Source organism: Patella vulgata, chromosome 3 (assembly GCF_932274485.2).
Source record: "Patella vulgata chromosome 3, xgPatVulg1.2, whole genome shotgun sequence".
In the NCBI taxonomy this organism is placed as follows: domain Eukaryota; kingdom Metazoa; phylum Mollusca; class Gastropoda; family Patellidae; genus Patella; species Patella vulgata.
The window spans coordinates 46,381,717-46,406,501 of NC_065881.2; the positions used below are offsets into that span (position 1 = coordinate 46,381,717).

General features: G+C 34.7%; 1 protein-coding gene across 2 annotated transcripts; it reads right to left on the reverse strand.

The window, feature by feature from the left end:
• LOC126816317 (xaa-Pro dipeptidase) lies at positions 1–24,055 on the reverse strand. Of its 2 annotated transcripts, none has more exons than XM_050542737.2 (16): positions 23,898–24,055; positions 19,084–19,267; positions 18,576–18,703; positions 18,217–18,280; positions 17,062–17,109; positions 15,341–15,402; positions 15,105–15,149; positions 12,952–13,027; positions 12,671–12,717; positions 12,337–12,405; positions 10,759–10,836; positions 10,056–10,204; positions 4,128–4,312; positions 2,748–2,855; positions 2,261–2,344; positions 1–1,429 (listed from the first exon to the last, which is right to left on the reverse strand). In XM_050542737.2, the coding sequence occupies exons 1-16, from the start codon at positions 23,915–23,917 to the stop codon at positions 1,286–1,288; spliced, it is 1,491 nt and encodes a 496-aa protein (XP_050398694.1). In that variant the 5' UTR covers positions 23,918–24,055; the 3' UTR covers positions 1–1,285. The 2 variants fall into 2 exon arrangements, with proteins under 2 accessions (XP_050398694.1, XP_050398695.1); XM_050542738.2 differs by lacking the exon at positions 12,337–12,405 and adding an exon at positions 12,462–12,530.
• Positions 24,056–24,785: the final 730 nt, after the last annotated feature.

Below are 24,785 nucleotides of genomic sequence, written 5' to 3' on the forward strand. Positions count from 1 at the left end.
GTGTATTAAAAAATTTATTCTGTAGATTAGTGACATGACACAAATATATTTTATGTACAAAAATGTCAGAATAATGTTTTCTGTAGTAAAAAACAAAACATTTTGATAACAGATAAATATATGTGCTAGACTAGTCATAATACTGAAGAGTGATTGAGGAATGTCAATTAGTTTATGTGGATATAAACAAAGGCATACACCAAGAGGCAAGAACATATCAAATGGACACTAATTTGAGCATAATTTTTTTTATTTAATTCAGTGTTAAAACAATGGTTTTAATCATAAATCTGTAACGATTCTCTTAGTACTGCCCCCAAATCTTCAGGGCTTGCTGGATTAATCATTAAGCAAAATAAGCATGTGCTTAAGGCAGAACGTCTGCTTTGTTACATGCCAAAATTAAAAAATTAAATTTAAAAATTAGTTATGATCTTATTATTAGTTTTTCATTTTTTTTGTCTTTTCTTACTGTTACCTGTTTTGTCGCGATTAATAATCACATGCATAAAACCCCAGGAAAACTCTAACCACTGCTCAACAGTTGTTGATGCTTTATAAATATTGTTATGACTCACATTAGTATTATACAACATTTGGGAAATATTCCCCTATTGTTAGTTCTTTTTTCATTTTGAGTGAAGTCTGTATCACTACAGGCCCGGGACTGTACAGCACAGTGGACGCTTAAGGCTAGCCCCCAGATCCATTCACTTGATCTGATATGTAGTTTGTTGGTTGTGATGTCTGTATATTGTGTCTTGTCCTTAGATTTATCTTGTATATTTGTTTGTGTGTGGTACAGTCCCCCTGCACTTACTCTTATGTTTTGAATTATACATATATGGTGGCAACAAAATCATTTAAGTGCTTAGGGCCTCTGTGGGTCTTAATCCGGCGCTGCCAACCCCTAACCTATAGCAATGACCAAATAGTATATAAGCTTACAAATTTTGTACATCTATATATCTGAAAATTTTAAATAAAAATAATTCTATTTTGCCCAATAAATATTCATAACAATATTACAAGCAATTGATTTTTAAATGATAGGATATTTGTTTAATAAAAGATGTACTTATATAGGGAGAAAGGGGTCTGACATAGGACATTTTGCCTGTTCCGCGATCTCCTATTCATTTATATTGAATAAAAATATATGAATAAAAATGAATAAAATATACTTATATATTATGTACTTATCTATTATCTTTTACTAATAAGCATGTAAGTAACAAATTTTGAAATGAGATATATGTCATAAACAGTTTTGAAAGAAAGCCAATCATCCACAAGTATCTTGAGGCAATGGAGCATGGGATTGTCTGCCTTCTGCCATCAAAGCTTCTATTTCTTCTACAGTTCTAGGAACGTCTGTTAATAGTTCCATACTATCTTCCGTAATCACAATATCATCTTCAATTCTCACCTGAAATCATCAAGAAATTGTAAATATACAAGAGTTGTTCTGACAAAAAAGGGTACTATTTCTACTATGTGTTATCTAATCAGTGATTTGTATGCAGCTACATTTAAACCAGTTTTCCATGTTCGCATTTGCATTAGACCAACTTTTTCACGCGCTGAAAATGCTGCAACAACGCGCACATAGAAAATTGGCCTTAATGTTAACTTTCATTGCAGTTGATGTTAGAGGCATTCCAAGGTTGATACAAAGGTGTGTGATGAATAGCTTTAATCATAAAATGGAAAATATTATTAATTTATGTTGATAAGTCTAATCATGTAAGGATCAAAATATTGTAGTGAAGACAATGTAAGCAACAAAACAAATGTAAAAGAAAATAACCAATTGCTAGATACCTGGAATCACTTCTGCTAATTAAAACTATGGAGCAATATCATGTCATCACTATACAAACTTGTATTTTAAATTTACTAGGGCAATAATTTTATTATTATCCTTGAAAATTCTATACTACATTTCCTACTCTAGGCACATCAAGACTGAAAACTTCTTCTATACAGAAATATAGCAATAATGCTTTTTAACTTAACTGGATGTTATCATAACACAAACAATTTTATTTATTAACACAAGGTACAATTTTATGGATGCATTACTGAGTTTAATACTCTTGTCTTTATCATTTGCTTGATAAAGACGAGAGTATCCTCATCGAAACTTCGCTTAATATTAAACTCAGTAATTGTGTAGCCATAAAATTGTACCTTGTGTTAATATGTTCAATTACTAAATGCCAATCAAGGAAGAAAATTTTATTTATGAGAACCTTACCCCACCAAATCCTCTATACTGATTGAGAAGATCTCTGTTGATAAATCTAGCTTGTTCTGGATTAGCTAAGGCACCATCAATGAGCTATAAAGATCAAAATAATAATTTAAACTGGACACAAAATATGCAGAGTAATTTATAATGGTTTTAAACTTCAACCTTAACTCGTTTAATATTCTATTTTGGACAATAACAATGCTATCTTTATTGTTCCTATTTTTATACAAATTTGATCCAAAATCATGCAATCTAATTTGTAAATGTCACATGTTTGAAAAGGCTGATCAGTCTGTTGAAATGAATAATATATCATATTATTTTCAAGTTAATAATCTACCACATATGCATGGATGACAAGAGGTGATACTTCTTACATCCCACACACTTCATTTGTTGCAAATTTTTCCTTTAGTCATTTCGGATACCAACAATGACATACCTTGACATAACTGATCAAAACAAACTCAATATTTTATTAATTACTTACAGCATCTATAAAATATATGCCGGGTTCAATGGTTATTACCATTCTGGCTTCTAATGTTCTAGCTGTTCTTAAGGATTGTATACCTGCTCCTTCTGGTCTCTCAACACCCTATTTAAATAGATATCACACATTAATTGAGTTAAAGATACATTGCCAGACAACAAAACAAACGCCCACAGCAGCTAATTCGACCAGCTGTCGACAAGGGTTGCAACATATCTATTCTTTTGTAGATAATTGGGGGCATTTACAAGACAATTTCATGTAGATCAGAAAATTTTCATCGTTAGAGGGTTCACAAGGTTCTACAAACTGAAACAAGGGCCTTAACTCTGGAAGTAATTTACAGAAATTGTTGAAATTCAACAAAAATTTTCATTTTTACTAATTTAAATAATGCATATAAATTTCATATCAGTTTCAAATCAATCAGATGATAAATGAAGTCTTTAGAGTGTTCACAAGAAAATGTGGACGGACAAAACAGAATGTGGAATAAGGGATATTTTTAGAAATAACAAAACTTAGAATGTTTGAAAGATTGCCTTGCAATACACTTCAGTCTACAAGTATTAAATATATTGAAATTCCAGAAGGGCAGCATGTAGTTGTTTAGATGGGATAGAAAATGATGAGGACAATGTGCACGCAACAGAACCCTTGACAGTTCGAATTCAAGTTCTGTTCGGGCCAAATTTCCAACCTAAACACATTTGGAACAGAAAAGTATGATGTTAAACTCCATTTTATTATTCATTCATTCATCTACACCAAAACCTATTTGCAGGGGCGGATTGGGGCCGGGAACCGGCCCGGGCTCCCGTGTCAGAGCGGCCCCTTTTTTGTCCGCGGAGACCAGACGGGGGGTCCGAGGGTTCTCCCCGGGAAAAACCCTGACCTGCAAGTAATTTACAATAATCAACCGGTGAAATTATCATATCGTCATATATAATAATTAGTAAATTTGCGGGCGACAGTGTAGGGTGAATCCGATGAAATTTTCGGATGAAATTCGGAATCCCTATTGCAGGATTCCGAATTCCGGCCCACACCCAGCACACCCGGCCCAGAAAGTCTATTATACCATCCCATTCCAGACTCCAGTGATGTCATGGTGGCCCGTTAAAGCCACCGGCCACATACATGATCATCATCGCTCCATGGCCGGTCCAATATCCCCCTCCCCCCATATAATGTTCAGCAGAAAAAGGTTTTTTAGATGAATTGGACAAAAAATTTTTTTTCATTTTTTGTACGACCGGCCCAATGGCCCAATCCGCCCCTGCCTATTTGGCAGGAACTAGCCACAAAACATATGTGTGCTTTTTGATAGGATGTCAAGTCATGTGTAATATACTATTATTATTGTTCTATACTTACTGCAGGATACCCACCAACATCATGTGTATCAATACCCATAAAATGCCCTAAACCATGTGGCATAAATACTGCACCTAATCTTACATTCATCATTTCATCAATATCACCACTAACAATACCAATAGCTTTCAGGGCTTCTAGTTCTGTTCTCTCTGATAACTTATGCATATCAACCCAAGATACACCTAATAACAGATGTTTTAAGAATATCAAATACTGGCTCCATGAGAAGAGGTATCAAGATAATTTAATATAAACTGAAAATGCACAAAGGGTAACAATAAAACCTAAGCATGTTTCACACAGTCCAGCAAAACGTAGTCGGCGACAAACGATGAACCCACGTGGACTTGGACCACTCACAGTAGCACAGGTAACTGCCAGTCATGGGCGCAGATCCCGGTGGGATTTGATGTAGATACATTCAGAATTGCAAGATTCAAGTGTATCTCAAACAAGATTTAGTATCATCAGTTTATCAAAGCGCTGTGTTTTCATGGGGTCACAGTATATGTAATTTTTCATTCAAGTCTACGTGTATAGAATGAAGTACAAAATTTTAAGAATATGTTGATCATTGGAAAATTACGGATCATATAACCTCTATCCATTACTCCTTTAAAGGAGGATACGCCCACATTTTGCAAGAGATGGATAGAGGACAAGCTAAAAACAAAAAATAATTTTTTGAACAATCAGGGGCAATAATCCAGAAAGTTATTGTCTGAAATGCACAAATATCAAAAGGGACTGAGATTTTTGGAATATAACGATATAAGTTTTAACAAAATCGGATAAAAACTGTGACCTCTAGAGGGGCCACAACCTTTGTATTACATACTTATACACAATATGTGTACAAAGAACAGTCATTTTGTCGGTCAGTTTCATTTCAATTTTCCCGAAATTCCAATTCAACCTTCATTATGGTGGAATGGTGATATATCTAAACGGTTTTTAAAATGGGAACAAAAATTGTGACCTCTAGAGAATCCACAAGCTAAATATGCGATATTCCAGGAAATTACGTTCTGATATGTGTGGTTATCAAAATGAACCAAGATCATTATAATAAAAACATATATTTAAAGTTTCCTTCCAAATCGAATAAAAAGTGTGGCCTCTAGAGGGCCCACAACCTTGATATACCATAATTTGACACTTTTTGCGTACAAAAGGCGGCCATTATCTCCATTAGTTTTTTTTGATTTTCACGAAATTCAAACTCAACCATCACTAGTGTATAACTGTGATATATTCACACGTTTTTTGTTTTTTTTTTAAATCAGATAAAAATTGTGACCTCTATAGGGACCACAAGCTCAAAAGGCGATTTTTCGTAAATCAAGGGCCATAATTCAGGAAGTTACAATCTGATATGCACGAATATCGAAAGGAACCAAGATCTTTGGGTTATAAACATGCGTTTCAAGTTTCATCAAAATCAGATCAAAGTTGTGACCTTTTAGGAGGTCCACAACCTTGATATACCAGATGTTTACACTATTTGCATACGAGGGGCGTCCATTTTGGTCCGATTTTCACGAAATTCTAACTCAACCAACATTAGGGTGTAACGGTGATATACTAAAACGTTTTTATAAATCGGCTAAAAATTGTGACCTCCAGGCGGACCACAAGCTAAAAACACGATTTTTCATACAATCAGGGGTCATAATTCAGGAAGTTACGATCCGATATGCATGAATATCGTAAGGAACAAAGATCTTTGGGTTATAAACATGCATTTTAAGTTTCATCAAAATCTGATCAAATTGTGACCTCTAGAGTGTCCACAAGCTAAAAACATGATTTTTCGCACAATCAGGGGCTATAATCCATGAAGTTATGGTCTGATACATGCCAATATCGAAAGGAACCAAGATCTTTGGGAGATAGACCTATATTTCAAGTGTCGTCAAAATCGGATACAAATTGTGAACTGTAGATATGTGAAGGCATTAGTAAAAATATGTTTTACACGGATATAATCTATAGAAATCCTATACAACTGTCGAATATATTGATTGGATATACAGTCAAACCTCGATTATTTAAACACCTCGGGACTTTGGAGAAAGTGTTCCATTTAGCAGGTTTCTCAGTTATCAAGATGACACTTAGTGAGGTTTGACTGTAATAATCGGATATAATGATAAATGAACTATTTAAATGTTTAAATGGATATCAGTATTATGAAGTGCATTAATAAAAAAAAAAATGATTTACATGGATATATAGAAATCCTATCTAAATGTCGGATATATTGATTAGATATAATAATCGGATATAATGATAGATGGACTATTTTAATGTTTAAATGGATATCAGTATTAATGAAGTGCATTAATAAAAAATTAATTCCAGAGAAAACAAGAAACGATGCCAGAACTCCACGATCTAATAATTAATTTATCCAACAGCCCCCTCTCACCCACCCACCTCACAGCCCTTGCCTATGGACTAAACTTTATACCTACCCCCTGCTATAAAAATGAAATTGAAACCATTATGGAAAACAAAATTTTCGAAAGAAGCTTACGCTTACAACATTTCTTCAGGGACCACCCCCCTCGCCTTTCTAATAACCCTATCCAATTAGAATCCGGATGGACCCCACCCATAAGCCACTGCCACACCTTAGAAAGATTCATTCACGTAACCAGTCATGAAATCACCAGCAAAACTCCCACCAAGATTCAGAAGACCAGCAACATCAACAAAAAATTTCTAGCCGCTCTCAAAGAACTAAAAGAAAACACAGATATTGTCATCAAACCGGCCGACAAAGGCGGCAAAATTGTCATCCTAAACCGAACGGATTATATCAACGAAGGACTACGGCAGTTAAAAAAACGCAAGTTCTATAAACCCCTGGCACAGGACCTCACTCTATCATTTAATGCAGAAATCCACAAATTTATCAAATTTGCAGAAAGACAAGGAGCTTTGGATAAAAGAACCGCCAGATCTCTTAAAGTAAAACATCCGAGAAAACCTAAACCATCGTCACAGAGTCTAAGTCTTATATCAAGGACACCACAGATTTTCTCAGGAAACTCAACGCTCTTGGCCCGCTACCACCTGATACTATACTATGCACAGCAGATGTATCCTCCCTCTACACCTCAATCCCATTCAATCTAGCCATCAAAAGTTGCAGAGACAAACTTCAACAAAGACTTGAACAAACCACACCTACTTGGCTGCTCTTACGTATGCTCCATCTAATTTTAACCAAAAATTGCTTCAGATTTGATGATAAATTTTACTTACAAACCAACGGTATTTCAATAGGAACCAAAGCTGCACCCAACATCGCCTGTATATTCATCATTTCATGACCCAATTCAAAGAAGAGATACTCAACAGAAGTCCCATCAAACCACTTGTTTGGTGGCGATATATTGATGATATATTTTTCCTGTGGCCCTCCACCTTAGAGAATCTCAATAGATTCATGGAAGGGATCAACTCTACAATACCTAGCATCAAATTAACACTAGAACACAGCTACACAAGTATCAACTTCCTAGATGTCACAGTTTATCAAGACGAATTGCAGCACCTTCAAACACGCCTCTACCAAAAACCCACAGATAGTTTCTTCTATCTCCATTACAACAGCTGCCATCCAGAGCCCTTGAAAAGAAGCCTCCCATACAGCCAAGCTTTAAGAATTTGTCGTATTTCAAGTACGCTAGAAGACAGCGACCATTCGCTTAAGATCTGCCGAAAAAACTTCTTAAAAAGAGGATACCCATTAAGTTCAATAGCATCGTGCTTCGACCGAGCCAGATCACAACCCCGAGCGGACCTATTAGTCCAAAAGGAAAAGAGAACTCAAGGCGCCATCGTATTTAGCACCAAGTATATCCCAGGATTCAACCACCACAAACTCATCAACAATCAACTCAGTATAGTTAAATTAAACATGGATACTAAGTTCATAGCTGACAGGAAAATTGTATGTTACCAACGAAACAATAATATAAGAGACATGCTGATCAAATCAGACATCGCCCTCAGGAAAACCAGCCCAATAGGATGCAAGAAGTGTGGACGGAATTTCACATTATGCCGACACCTCAAGGAAAATACTTTTATAAAATTCAAAATTAACTCGAATATTTTCAAAATTAACCAACATCTAAACTGTTTAACCCCGTACGTAATCTACGCGATCATTTGCTCGTTCTGTGGTTCACAATACATAGGGCAAACGAGCGATAACTGTAAAAAAAGTTTCCTCAATCATCTTAGTGATATCAGAACGAATAAGGAGACCCCCGTCAGCAACCATTTCCAGGAAACCAATCACAAACCTGACGTCATTATTCTCAGCACAACGTCACGCAATTTGAATAAATGGCTGAGACACGAAGAAAGCCTCATCCAATTCTTAGGCACCAGTTACCCAGGAGGCATTAATGACCATTCCTAAGAAATAAGATTTTTTTCAACATGCCTATCAATCACTGTAAAGAATGCGGCCGCCCGTACCAATGGCGTTCTAATTTATACAGACACCTTTCAAAAGATCACAACTGCAGCAAGACACAGATTCTTGAAGTAAAGAAACAGCATACAACGGACCGCTCACTATAAAAAATCGGGCTCGACATCCATCCATCTTGCGTGCCGGTCAAACCTAGTGAGTGGATCCCTCCTTTTGAGGCTCGCCCACAACCTCCAATCATCCGAGTTGAATCCAACACCGAGGACAAAGCCATCACCTTAAGCCCGGTTAAGGAGGATACCGATTTCAAAAGCTTAGAAGAATTTTTTCATCAACTAAACAGCACGGAAGAATCCACAACATCAAACACAGAGACACCACCAACACCGACAGTGTCAGATCACGATGTGATATCCAACGAATATCACCAATTGAACTTTAACCAAATTTTAGAAGAATTTAATATATCTTTCTGAAGAATAAGAACTGTTCCTGCATAATTTAAAATTAAGAACTCTAATTTTTTTAAAAAAGAATTTTTTAACTTTTTAATTATTAATTTCAATTTTTAAATCAATTTGTATATGATAAATTTGTTAATCATCTGTATAAATCATATCATCCCATCATGTTACCGCAAATCGATCGGTATATATACAATTTTATTCAAAACTTTAGATTTTATTAATCCAATTTACTCATAAACCATCCTAAATAATCACGTTACGTCACAATCAATTAGTATAAATACCGCACGCTTCGCTTCATCCAACTCATTTACTGAGGAAGGACACCTTAGTCCGAAACGTCTAAATAAATACAACCTTAAACGTCTACTAGGAGTTCATCTTTTCTACTGGTTTGAGGGGCTACTATTCTAGTTCTACTTAATAAAAAATATGTTTTACATGGATATATAGAAATCCTATCTGAATGTCTGATATATTGATTGGATATAATGATCGAATATAATGATAGATGGGCTATTTTAATGTTTAAATGGATAGTTTTGGCTGATTTTGTGGTAATTATGATGCCATCTTGGATTTCTGCTATCTTGGATTTAGTGACATCATCGTCACTAGCATATTCGAATTCCTTGACCCCAAAAACCCTATAAAGGACATATTACAAGTGATGTTTTATCAAAAATGTGAAAATCATATGACAAAAACTGATTTTGGCAGCCATATTGGCCGCCATCTTGGAAAATGGCAGATGGGACCCCTAGAGGATGATCTAATTTTCAAAAAAAAATCATATTTTTGTATTACTGTCCCAACCTCACCATATATCAAAAAAGTGTGAGGTTCTGAGAAAGTAAGTGATTTTTGGGCCACCCTACTGTAGAGTGTCCACAAACAAATTGTGAACGGACGTCAGGACGGACAGGGGCGACGACAATATACGTCCACATGAAAACGTGGGCGTATAAAAACAAATACCATCTTAATTTACTCTTCACCTACCAGGTCTGACTTGCTGCATCACAGCTCGACTTGCCTTCAATACGGCTTCGTAAATTCCCTTTTGTTTTGCAGTAAATTTTCCATTGGCTGGGAATGAACATGTGATGTCAGATGAATAACAGTAATATTCACCTCCCATATCAAACAGACTGAAAATCAAATAAATTACAACACTCAGACACTCTCCTCATAGAAATTGCGTCATAATAGCGTCTTTAGCATTTAGGTAGACAATAAAATAATGATTGTACTTATCATGAAATATATATAACATCATACATCTTCAGCATTCAAGTAGACAATAACATAAAAATTGTGCCATGAAATAGATGTAACCTAATAATAGCATTTTCAGCATTCATGTAGACAGTAACATAAAAAGTACACTGGGTCAATCAATCTGATTAAAACACAGGTTTATATTTCATTTCGTTTTTTTATACTTTCGATGGCCTGCACTAAATGAAGATCTGACCGGTTGTAGTAAAAGGTAGCGTCAGAGGTTGTACGAACGACTTTTGACCCTATGACGTCAGACATTGATTATCAATCAGCGTTGACGTTTTTATTGGTTTACCCACAGTTCCGTGTATCATTAGAAAATGAACAAATTAACCAGATTTTATACAATCGTCTACCATAGATTTTAAAAATAGCTGTATTGATTCATTTGAAAATGTATAAAACAATATATATCACTTACCACATATCCCCATTTTCAATACGTTTAGCATTAGGGGCACCAGCATGGCCATAATGCAAAGTAGCACCGTTATTACCACTTAAATAAAAAAATTCATTTTATTCTCATTATTTGAAAATATTATATTAAAGCAACAAAATCATCTTACATGCTGAAATGATAAAAAAATGTTCCTAACACAACAATTAGGTCATGTAAACCAGCGGCTGGCAGGCAGGATACGCTCACATTTTGCAAGAGATGGATAGAGAACAAGCTAAAAACAAACATGATTTTTTGTTTAATCAGGGGCAATAATCCAGAAAGTTATGGCCTGAAACGTGCAAATATCAAAAGGGACAGAGATCTTTGGGATATAAAAATATGTTTTAAGTTTCATCAAAATCGGACGGACTGACAGGGGCGACGACAATATACGTCCACATGAAAATGTGGGTGTATAAAAATATTCTGGTTATCAGATAATCCTGCATCACTTCAAAGCCTGTTATTATTTCAAAAAAATTAAAACAGAATCATCAAGTAAATATTTTATCCTGGTTACAACCCTGATGACAATCATAACTGATACTGGATAATCATACATTCCTATAAACAACAATTTGATGTGCATATGAGACATTTAGCCAAGTAGTGATCCTTTGACAAAATATACTCACAAAAATAAAAACACCCCTCTCGCATCAAATTTTTGGTAAGGATTGTCTGAGAACCATAATATTTTTTGGGTATGGCCTTATTTGTAAAGCCCAAATCTAGTGTGTTTCTCAAAAATTACAATCTATATTTGTTTAACATAAACATAATGAATTCATAGACTGAGCATAGGATGCCAGCAGTTCCTAAATGACGGTGCCACACTAACTACCCAATAAAAAAACAGAACAACTCAAACAATCCAAAATGTCAATATGAGTAATGTTTCTGTTATAAACATGTACAGGCCTTTTATTTAAAGATACCGTACATTACGTAAGGTTTAGATAAAGAGCTGGCCGTTCAAAAATAGATAATCCAAAACCAATATATTGAAAATTTCATTCAAATTACTTTATTCTGAGTGAAGTTATCACTGTTTGCAGTTTTTGACAGATGGTTTATCATCGTAGCAAGGGTACTTGTTAAATTAATTCATTAAATGGCAATCGTGTTTCAATCCGTTTAAATCTGCACCATCTGATGTTCTAGAGAGTGGATTATAGGCATGTCATGTGAATACATGTCTAAATAATAATTTATATAACATCCATAGGCAGATTTAGCTCTTAAATAATGCATATTTGACCAAGCTGAGAATTCCAACTGCCAAGGGTTCTTTTACGTGCATTTCAATGGACCTCGGTTTTCCATCCTATCCAATCGACTAGACAGCTGTCCTTGTCAGCCCCTCCGTCCTGTACCACTGACATGGGGAAACCACATCCGAAAAGCCTGATGAACTTTCTCAGTCAATGCAGCAATCAAACACGCGACCTTCAGGCTAGCAAGCCAGCGTTTTACACACTTCGCCACTTGGCTCCTGAGGCTTTCTATACAGGTGGGTAATTGTAAATGTAAACAGGTGAATAAAGGTTTTACCTTCCACAGATACAAACATATGACATTCGTCTGAATCCCCCAATAAAATAACAATAATCACCATATTTACTGTAATAAAATAATAAAAATAAAAATATTCATTTGGACCAAATAATGGTTTTTACCTTCCACAGACACAAATATAAGCCAATTTTCTAAATCCACCATTAAAATGACAATAATCACCATATTTACTGTAATAAAACATTGAAAACATAGTTTCTATTTTTATAAAAAACCAACACTAAACACATGAGTACGTCTATTTTTCAAAAACAATTTTTTAACAAAATTAAAACAAAGAAAGATATAAATTTGAACATTTTAAAATTACCTTTCTGCTTGGTATTCATATAAACCTGGTCGAACAAGTTTCATTATCTGTTGAAAAAACAATCCGTAATAATAAATATATAAAGCACCGTTATAAATTCTGATTATAAAGTTTCATGTTTGAATACTCAGAGTAATTTTATGTATTCAATGAAAATATTTCAATTAATTATGTGGTAAATACATACAAATCAATAGGAAGATGATTATATAATAAAAATGTCATTGTTTGAATTTTCTTGTGTATTTAGATTTAAAAATATATCCACATATCTTATTTACCTCTTTATGAGCTTCACTGCTTACTTTATTGACATATCTCATAACTCGCAACTCCAAATCTGATTTAAAAACACGACTGAAAAAGTTAAACTTCAGATTTAAGATACCTTAAGACTCCCGCAAACTTTGTTGAAAATTTTAAGGACCCCAGTTGCTCCATGAATGATTGGAAGACTGGCATCATATTTCAACCCCCGAAATAGATGAACTATAGTTAAAAAATAGTTAAAAATTTGTATCAAATTTCATTGCTTGAAAATTGGTAGTAACAAAAGAACGAAATAACAAACAAAAGTGAAGCCATACATGACACTTAACAATGAATGGCAAGATACAGACACATCAGGGAAATAGTAATTCCAGATATACTAAAGATACATTATGTAAGATTCAAATAAAGAGCTAGCCATTCTTGCTATAACAGTTCGAAAATAGATAATGGAAAATGAACAATCTAAAAATTTCATTCAAATTACTCTATTGCGAACGAAGATATTAGCCTTTGAAGGTTTGACAAGATGTGTGCAATAATTTCAACCACCGTACTGGTTGTTCGAAGCTAAGTCTTGCTCCTCCATTTTTAGCTTAAATCAAAATATGGCTGAACAGTTCTAATCTATTTAATATCAGATAAATCCAATGCCATCGAGAGTTGATTATGGCCTGGATAAGTTAATTGTCTAATTAATAATTTAGAAAACATTTCAGGCCTAAAGAAAGACCTGCAATAAGCAGATTTAGCTCTTGCATAATGTATGCTTAATGATGATGGAATAATTAGATGATAATTAAGTGAAATAATAATGAATAAAATACAAGTATTAAGAAGCATACAACAAAGTCCTACACACAGTCTCCTAAAGCCGCATTTACACAATACAACCAATCCTGACAACCGTCGGATGCAACAGTCACATCCAACCAACTCATGTTGTATGGATGTTGTATTCTCATCCGACGGACTGACACAAGGATGAGAAGTGTCACCTGGAGGTCTATTGCTGCCATTTTATACAGTTACTTAGATTAGAACAAATAAATGTTGTCAAACAACGAATAGAACCATTGTGTCGTGTTAACAGTTGTCCAGTTGTGGGGATTGGTTGTATCTTGTAAACACCACTTAAATAAGCACACTCTATTAGATTGGGTTGCAATGGATGTTTCCATACAAATTGGATTACAACTTAATCAATGATTAAAAGAATATATTTGTGAAAACGATACTACACAGTCATACGTACTTTCACCCAAATTAGCACACACGTTTTTACACAACTTAAAAGTAAAAAAAAAACATATTGGTAACAGCAAACTGATTTGTACACATTCCATGTCCATTTGGGTTTATACTTAATCAGTGTTGAAGACTTGAGTTCTACAAATTAAATAACACCTATTTCCAAAAATTAAATGACACGTGATTCCACAAATTCAATTTAAACTTATGCATGTTGGATATGTCTTGGAATGTACACATCAGTTTAGAATTAGATCGTCAACAGCTCTTGGGAGGAATATTCCAGTGTCTCGGTTAAGGTCTGGTTTGGATCTCTCGATATGTATGGCTTCTATCATTTTCCAGGTCTTTTCGTTATTTTGCGTGAGTGCTAGGGTCTTAGATGAATGGATTTTGTGGCCTTGATTGGACTGAACTTGAGATGTTGAGCAACTGTTGATTCTCCTGTGGAAGACTTTGACTGATGTTGGGCAAGTCTTTTGGGTAGGGGACGTCACATTACATCAGTGATTCTCAATCAGTGTGCCACGAGATCTTCCTAAGTGTGCCGCGAAATTTTGAACGGCACACCAAGAAAATGCGAAAAGCCACTTGATCCCAATTGAGTATTCACTGGTGTCTACTGGTACGTTCATAGTTCTTAATTTAGTTTGAGCCATTCTATTTTTCTATGACTAGCCTGTGTCTGCGGTTGTATGCCGTCTATGACTTGCCATGTTTTTATTTTGAAAATTCAGATATTTTTCATATATATTTAGCCAGGTGTGCCGCTATTTTTTCGTGTGCTCTAAAGTGTGCCATTGCCTAAAAAAGGTTGAGAACCACAGCCTTACATGGTAAATATAACAATTAGAAATGAAAATATCCAGCATAATCATAATTTAATACAAACAAAAACAAACAAATAGCCTACCATTCAGATATCACAGGATGTAGTAATTCATCATTTACAGTAAAACTGAAAAACATAAAATCATTGTAATTTTAGACAGGATAATTTTGCATCATTTTTGTATGATTTAATTGATATAATGACATTCACATTTCTAGTTTATTGCATCTTCTGATTAAAAGCATGTAAGTTATCTTTTTCTTGGTTTCTAATTCCTGCAATGTCCCCTAGTCATAATAGAATAATTAAACACTTACTTACTGATACCATCAAAAGCAGCTGGTCGACTAAACTGTTTACTGTCTGTATTTAGACCTTTCTGTTAAAAATCAAAAGATGCCAATGATTCTTTATATTATTTTTAAACTTTCACAGTAACTAGTATGAAAGTTTTTATCAAGATAGGTTGCCAGGCAACAAAACATACGCCCACAGCAGCTAAATCGTCCGAGCGGTCGTCAAGGGTTGTCGCATATTTATTCATTTTTAGGTAATTGGGGGCCTTTACAAGACAGTTCCATACAGATCAGATTATCAATTTTGTCGTTTGAGGGTTTACAAGGTTCTACAAACTGAAACAAGGGTCTCAACTCTGGAAGTAATCTACAGAAATTTGACAGGCTTTTTCGTTTTACTAATTTACTAACTCTAGAAATTATTGACAGAAATTGCTGAAATTCAATAGACCTGTTTCACAAATTTAAATGATGCATATAAATTTCATACATATTGGATGATAACTATCACCAATCGAGCATTAACAAGGTTTAACAAAGTGAAACAAGGGCAATAACTCTAGAAGTAATTATTGTAAATTGCTGAAATTCAATAGGCTTTTTCGTTTCACTAATTTAAATGATGCATATAAATTTCACAAAGATCGAATGATAACTTTTGACGTTAGAGCGTTCACAAGGTTCAATAAAGTGAAACAAGGGCCATAACTCTAGACGTAATAAACGGAAATTGCTGAAATTCAATAGGCTTCTTCGTTTCACTAATTTAAATAATGCATGTAAATTTCAGAAAGATCGGATGATAACTTTTGGAGTTAGAGCATTCACAAAGTTCAATAAAGTGAAACAAGGGCTATAAATGGAAATTGCTGAATTCAATAGGATTCTTCGTCTCACTAATTTAAATAATGCATACAATTTTCAGAAAGATCGAATGATAACTTTTGACGTTAGAGCGTTCACAAGGTTCAATAAAGTGAAACAAGGGCCATAACTCTAGACGTAATAAACAGAAATTGTTGAAATTCAATAGGCTTCTTCTTTTCACTAACTTAAATATTGCATATAAATTTCACAAAGATCGTATGTTAACTTTTGGCATTAGAGCGTTCACAAGGTTCAACAAAGTGAAACAAGGGCCATAACTCTAGACGTAATAAACAGAAATTATTGAAATTAAATAGGCTTCTTCATCTCACTAATGTAAACAATATATATCAATTTTAAAACAATTGGATGATAACTTTATTGGACGGATGGACAGACGGACGGACAGGGGCGACAGCAATATACGTCCACATTTCAATGTGGGCGTATAAAAATTAATGTTTAATATTTTGCCAGTTACATAATATATATATACAGTGTTTAGCTGGGATTCATACTTTTTTGGTAGGGTAAAAAAGAAAGAAAGTACTCTGAAGTGGTGAACACACTAGCCGAATGATTTGACTGAATCAAACGGCCCTGAATTGCAGCTGAATGAGTGGACACATGAGGTGAATCCTTCGCATGATTGCATCACCTTTCACGTCACATGATTAAACATAGCAGCGACCATGTCTTTACACAATCATGTGACTTCTCGATGAGTGGTTATCGGCTAATCAATTCTATAATCGGGCAAATGCTTTGGCGAAGCGGACACACTAGGCGAATTTTGGCGTCGATTGATTTGACTGAATCATTCGGCTAATGTGTCTAAATGAATAAAAGCAAGACATACTAATACATATTCTTACCAGAGTCAGAAGAGCTGATGGTGACTTTTCTTTTAGGATATTCAGAATCTGAAATAAACAAGCCTTGTTAACAATTTGAAACAAGAATCATACAAAACTATTGTTAAACTATTATTTACAATGTATTTAGAAAATTTAGACTCATTTTGACTATTCTTGTTGCAAAGTTTTTGGTTTCACAAAAGATAGGTTGCCAGACAATGAAACATATGCCACAGCAGCTAAACTGTCGACACAGGTTGTCGCATATTTATTCTTTTGTAGGTAATGAGAGGTTTTATAAGACACTGATATCAATTTCACACAGATCGGATGATAACTTTTGTGGATAGAGTGTTCACAAGGTTCAACAAAGTGAAACAAGGGCCATAACTCTAGATGGTATAAACAGAAATTGCTGAAATTCTATCTAAATAATGCATATGAATTTAAAACAGATCAGATGATGAAACAAGGGCCATAACTCTAGAAGTAATTAAAAGAATTTGCTGAAATTCAACAGGCTTCTTCATCTCACTAATGTGAAGAACATATATTATGAACTTCCATGTGGACGTATAAAAATGATTATGTTTGCTTATGTATCAGGAGTTCCAGGCTGCAAACACATAATCTTAATATGAATCAGCCCTCAAAGGATCAGAGCTAAGGTGGTAATGTAGGCAGGACTACACATGCAGGCCATCACCATAACAGTTCTGATTAGGCTATATTCCACTTACCCAGGAGCAATGCCTTTGGAATGAAATGTTCCTTAACAGTACCATTGAACACTGTATCTCAAAAGGCTTGATTGCACCCGTTACCAAGAAAATGGTGGTGATAATATTTCCTACTGGTACTCGCCATTCCATGTTTAACCTATGATAGACTGCCATCTCATTCAACCTGTTTTTTTCCGGCACGTCTATTAGGAGATACTTGTATGCAATATCACCCTATGTGGAAGTGGATTTAAAGCTTGGGTAAACTGAACTAGCCCCATATTCAAATTCGATGGAACAGAATATTTATATCAATTCATGTATTTATCATTCATAAGATCAATAAGACAAGCTTCTTCAAATTGTCATAAGTATTTAGAATCATCCACCTCAATGGATGACAAATGACCACCCTCTGTATCACAAGGTCTTAAGATTAAATAGTACATACATCATTTGAAAAAAACACATCATCAACACCATATCTTACACGAAAATCTTCTTGTGTCAACAGTCTAGATGATAAAAAAAAAAATTTAATATGATGGGTATTAATTCTCTACTTCTTGTGTCACTAAATGTGTAATTTTTCCTCCGAGGTCCAATTTATTTTTCAAACCTAAAGAAGTTAAATTCATGATAAAACTGAGATTAAGTGACTTGTTTGTCAATTACTAAACCATGTACTGAATGCAAAGGAAAATGTTCATGCCATAAATTTTTACTAATATCAAGCAATAAGTTGCGAATGCAGCTTTCAAATATCTGCATCTTTGTAGCTTAGTTCTTCAGCAAAAATTGACTTGGTACCTGCCCATCCAAATAGCATATGATTCTGGTAGATTGGGAGGGAATAAGATTGCTCTTCCACTATCTACATCTATTGCTCCATAAAAGTCTGGTTCTTCTACTCCAAATGCCCAGTGGAAATAAGATTCCTGGGAAAAATGAAATATAAATGCAAAATGTTATTTCTTAACATGTAATTAAAGAGTTTATTTTTGATAAAATTGATTGAGTTTCAGCTCATTCGGGACGATAGGATAACTATTTCTTACTACTACCATTGGGGGATTCATTGTGCTTTAGTTCAATTTACATGAAAAATAAATAGTTTCTCATTGTTACCACCTTTGGAAAGAATATTCCAAGATTTGTATGGCATGGAATTTGGGGAACTTATGGCCAACCCAACACTGAAATTGAACATTTTTGTATTTATTCTAAAAAGTAACACTGAGCTTTAGATAGTTGAATAGGACTAGAATAAATGTTTCACAAAGAATAATCAGTAATATCGTAAACATTATTAGTTTACCTGTCGAAAAAGTGGTTCATGATCAGAACAGTATCTGGTTGTTGATTCACCTCCTTGAAGCAATACAATGGCCTTCTTTGGAACTCGAGGATCTTTCCGAAGAGCTTCACACAACCTCTGGCGATTTTGACCGAACAGTTCCATTGGTACCTCCAATGTATGAGTACCTCGTGAATATGCTGGACTAAATGAAAATCAACTTGATGTATATGGATGTTTAATACATGAATAACATGAGATATAATAAGGGCCTTAATCACCCACCAGTCATGGTTGAAGATTATTAAAACTGAAGGACTTTAACTAATTCGCAAGACACTTCAATGGGGTACTCATCCCCCCACCCCCTCCAGAGTTGAGCAAACCAATTTTTATTGGGCGATTATCAAATTTTTCGGGCTGTGGCCAAATGATGAAAAAAAAATCAAATTTCAGTGGATATAAAAGAAATTTTTTTAAAAATTATTCCATCTTGCAAAATGAAGAGCCCTAATTCCGGGACTTTTATACTGACATTTTGGTGGAGTAATGCAATTCCCAACTGGAGTTCAGAGTGTCAGAAAATCACACTATTCTGATTTTTATTCAGGTTGTCAAGTTCCCGAAAATTCGCTCCACTAGGTGCTACTTGCTGTTTTCTTTTGAGATTTTACTTCGGTTATTTAGTGATTTCACTCTCGCGGAAGTGAGCAGATTCATTGTTTTGACCGGTGCGGAATTTGATTATGAACTAGCTGCAATTCATATTTTGCTCTTCGTTCTCTTGTCAAGTGGATTTTCGTAATTTCCAATATACTTTCCTATCAATAAATGACTAATCTTTGCTATACATAGTCTGCAATATTGGCCTGATTCGAATCTTGTGGTATTACATGTTTAATTTCATTAGAATGGTGTGTATATATATACGATAATTATTAATTAGGTGTGATGATTAATAATACACTATGAGATCAGTTAATGTAAACATTTTAGTTTTAGTTAATTCACTGATTATTGACCGGGCGCTATCTGGTAAAGTTATGCAGATTTCATTTTTCGGGCACTGCCCCCGTATTTTTCAGGCAAAAATGATCAGTTAAACCATCAAAGAAAATCAGCCTGTACGCCTATCGGGCTACTGGTACTGTTCAATTCATTACTGACGTTTCTATTTCATTTCATACTTGTTCTATAAAAACTGACATAATAATATTAAGGGCAAGGTTAAGTGTCAAAAATTGTCACAACACCTGAAATGGGGGGTCCTCAAAAAATCATTCACAACACCTTTAATGCCTTTTTTTTTTGGTGTCCAGATGTGCTTGAGATGATACTGAACAATAAAAAATGGATGAAAATCAAAAATAATGACTTTGGAATTTGTAACTTTGGAAAATATGAAGCAAATATACCACTTAGCACTGTGCAGCTACAGGGTAAACAACACAACATGGGAAATCACAAAGTCTCACAGAGATACCTGAATATATACACAACCATCAAGACTTCAAATTTTGAAAACTATCTTTGTTTTAGCACACCAAGTTCATATAATTAAACTTTTATTTTTCAAATATCCTCCATTCTTTTCAAGGGACTACTTTCAGACTTTTTGTATGGAGTACCATCATAAACATCATTTGAATTAAATGTTTCGGGTCTGTATGGAATATTGTAAATACTGCATCACAATTTCCTTGAAACTGCTTTTGGTTTTCAGCAATTTTTTATAATGAATACACATTGTTATCATTTGTATTACTTCTTAATTCAACCCTTGAAACTTTGTGCCAGGAAGCATATAGATGCACTGACAATTAAAGATTGAACATTTTTACTAAGATTTACAGTCAAATAATTTGTTATAAATTTTATTCAATATTTATTCACACTCAACACATTATTTATTTTACATTGTACACTTATAGTTCACTATTGAATGTGGAAAGGTCCAGCTGAATGATTGATTGGAAAATATGATGTGTTTCAAATGGTAACAAATTCTATATCAGACCCTCAAAATGATTATTATTCTAACATAAATGAATAATAATCAGGGGCGGATTGGGCCATCGGGCGGTCGGGGTATTGGACCGGCCATGGGGCGATGATGATCATGTTGTATGTGGCTGGTGGCTTTAACGGGCTCATGAATTTCACTTTCGTCACTCTGTACAATGTGTCTCATGGCCTTCCATCACGGGAGGAATCAACTAGCGCTCCCAGCAACAAAAATGGGACATTTTTCAATGAAAATATTCCTACTTATTCAATATTTCTAACTGGTTAATCAAATGGTCAAAATTTTCTCAACTAGTCCCATTTTTTAACCAGTTGAATTATCTTGACTCTTGAAGATACAATGATAATACGTTAATTAATAAATGAAGATGTGATAATTAAACAGGTTGATGGTTGTAAATTACTTGCAGGTCGGGGTTTTGGCCTAAATTAATTGATTTATGAGATATATTATTTGACAGAGATTATAATCAGATATGCCACCAAATCGCATATTTGGGGTTCATTTTTCAAAATTTTCCATGGGGAGAGCCCCTGCCCCCACCCCCGTCCGGGCTCCGCGGACAGTAAAAGGGGCCGCTTCAACACGGGAGCCGGGCCGGTTCCCGGACCCAATCCGCCCCTGATAATAATCTATCCAAAGTTTAGAAACAAACCTTTTTGCTAACATTTACCATGGCAGCCATGATAACATAGATTTTGACAGTTCTGTTTTCATCAATTTACAGAACGGTCCATATGAATAATGTTGATATTAAAAGAAGTGACAGTTCTTGCAAATGAAGCGCAATAGTCTATAATATTACGTTTTACCACCTGATGTAAGGATAATTGTGTTAGTATAAGTCAAAAAGTATTTACTGCATTTTTATTTACCTTTCTGTGTCGAATTACCGCTCAAAGGAAGTGTTGCTCGCATCAATGAGTTCATGCATGACTTATTTTTATAATATTATCAAATCCCGTAAATGACACCTCATTTGTATTTTGATATGAATTAATCGTATTCCGCAGTTGTTTAAATTAAAAAAATAAAAATTTGTATTTAAAATTAACACTTTATTCATTGATATTAGTAGGGTGACCCACCATAAATAAATATCTCCATATATCTCGACAATTACGCCACAATATTTATATATATGCCAAGCCTCAAATCAGTTTCACACAATTATAGTCACTAAATAAACGATCATGTTGTACTTAATAAGCTATGACCATTAATCATGTATAAATAATAGACTGAAAACTGGTTCCAAGAGTCGTCCATAACATCCAGACACTTTTGAGTAAAAGATAGGTTACGTGCCCTTGTTTTGAAATTAGTCTCGCTTAACCAGTCTATCGACCATTCTACGTCTGATTGACAGGTCGGGATAATCAAGACTACTTTTTTACGAAACATAACAGAAAGCTAGAACAAGAAATTGAATTTAGAAATAAGCACGTTAGGTAGCTCAACAATCGTTTTAAGAAGCTTGTAAAAGTAAAATGAAACTACTGCTAGTATCATGTTCCTGTCTAACCCGAGTGATTCAGAGATATTTTTTGTACTAAACCAAAAGATGCCCTTATTAACGGTACAGTTAATGATAAAGCGATTTAAAAAATGAAACGAACGTAATTTCTAAATCTGCTGTAATAACCAAGAAGCTTAATTTTACTGCTATTCAAAATCGTCAACAATAAATTTTTTACGGCTGTAATAGTTGATAGATTTGTAGAGAATTGCACGTGCCATGGCTATTTATAGTATCATACTGTCAGAAAGTTGGTCTCGGCACGGCGAATGTGCACGCTTCAGTGGTAGTCTCGAACTATCAGCGGTGAACTGTATTTCTGTGAGTACATGGGTCACCCTAATATTAGCATACGGTCAAGGACATACCAGATATTCCGACACGAAAGCTACCTACGAATCATTGTTTACATTTATACAACGGCGAAATGTGTTATTACTTTTTTTTAGGGAATACGACATAATTGTAGGTATGGTGATGTAAGCATTGTTAGTTCAACAATTATTCGCATCACTCGTCTAAAGATATGAAGGGTCATTTTCAAGTTTGAAAAAGAAAATGGCGGATCCCAAACCCGTGGTAGCAAGATGTGGAAATCTCATACTACAAGGAAATAGGAAAGCAACTCGAAAATCTAAGACTCGACTACTGTACTACATAGATCAGAGTATAAATAGAGAGATAATAGCTGTCCCCAAGTTTTATCGTTTTGTCTGTAGGTGTAACTGCGATTGTGCAAGAAAGTGATGAAACTGAAACTTTCGTTTACGTGATAACACGTGAATGTACGAATTAAAGAGGTATTGACAGTGAAATACTAATAGTGTATTGTGAGTAATAGAGTAACAAAAGTTTATTTTGGACGTTTGTATCCAAGGGTCACTATTCTGTGTTGGGAAATAATACCTTATGGCTTAAGCCTTGTTGGTGTTGAGACTATTATGCAACAAGATGGTGTCACTTTACCTTGCATACGTAACATAGATTGAAAATTTACTTTTGGCAGAGAATATTTAAATATTGCCACCCGGCAAGCAAAAAGTAATGATACACCCACGTTCATTATGTGCTACACCAGTACAGTTACATCAAATGTTGATTTCCATATCTTTAGCATGAAACAGATCTATGATTCACGGAACTATATATTTTACAACTCAGACTGGGTGTCGAATATCCGGCCATAATTATTATATGCCTACAATTTAGTACAAAAACAAAATAAGAATTTGATTCAAAAGAGCTTGGCAGATCCGTAAATAATGAGTAGGAAACTACTTTTTAACTTACGAAGATCTAGCAGAAGCCATTTTAAACTTCTGTATCTCCCTTCTTCAAGAGTAAGTAAATATATTATTAAAGAATTTACAATTGAGCTTATTTTAGTTTCGTTTTTCGGTTTCTATTTGATCACATGATACCGCCTCTTCGTTAGGTTCAAAGTTCGTTATGGGGAGATAACGCTGGAAAGTATTTTCAATCGGCAACCCTCGGTGGGTGTCGTCCTGTTATACATACGACCCAACAAGAACTATTAAAACCGGAGCTAATTAACCGATGTCTCCCATGCGCTTTAGGCTTATACGACAACACTCGTACGTTCAGTGCCAGTCACTTATTTAAATTGTCTGTAAAACTCCAGTGTCAAATAAATAGCCAAAATGAAATAAAACTGGAATTAAAAGTAGAACTTTTCTGTAAACTTCGGAATTTCGTCCCACCCGAACGGCTAGACGACGTTCCTTAACAGTAACTGGACTTTTTTAAATCCCTACAAGGGGAAACTACACCATGGACCTTATAATACATTATAAGGTCCATGACTACACTAAGCAAGGAGGTTTCTCGGTTATGACATGATGCATGGTAAACGATGACAATGTCACGTGGAGGAGTCTGAATCCAGGTTAATTTAGTAACGATACGTGATTTGCAAATAACAAATTTCTCACGGCTTAATTAATCCAAGCTAATAGTAATTGTACTCAGATTGATTGTTTAACATTTAATTAAGAAAACAAAATCAAAATACGGCTATATAAGATTCAATCGGATTTGAAACAGGCCCATCAATTTGACTCACGGCAAATAAAGATGGCGACCGTCTTGTTACATTATTAATACATACCTGGAGCAATCCAAGCTAATAGTAATTGTACTCAGATTTATTGTTTAACA

Excerpts from the sequence above, each read along its gene's own strand:
- LOC126816317 (XM_050542737.2), bottom strand. The coding sequence starts at position 23,917 with ATGGCTTCTGCTAGATCTTC. Across the intron at positions 17,110-18,216 it reads ATGTGTTTTTTTCAAATGAT|ATTCTGAATATCCTAAAAGA; the intron begins GTATGTACTATT and ends TGTTTATTTCAG. Across the intron at positions 1,430-2,260 it reads AGTATAGAGGATTTGGTGGG|GTGAGAATTGAAGATGATAT; the intron begins GTAAGGTTCTCA and ends TGATGATTTCAG.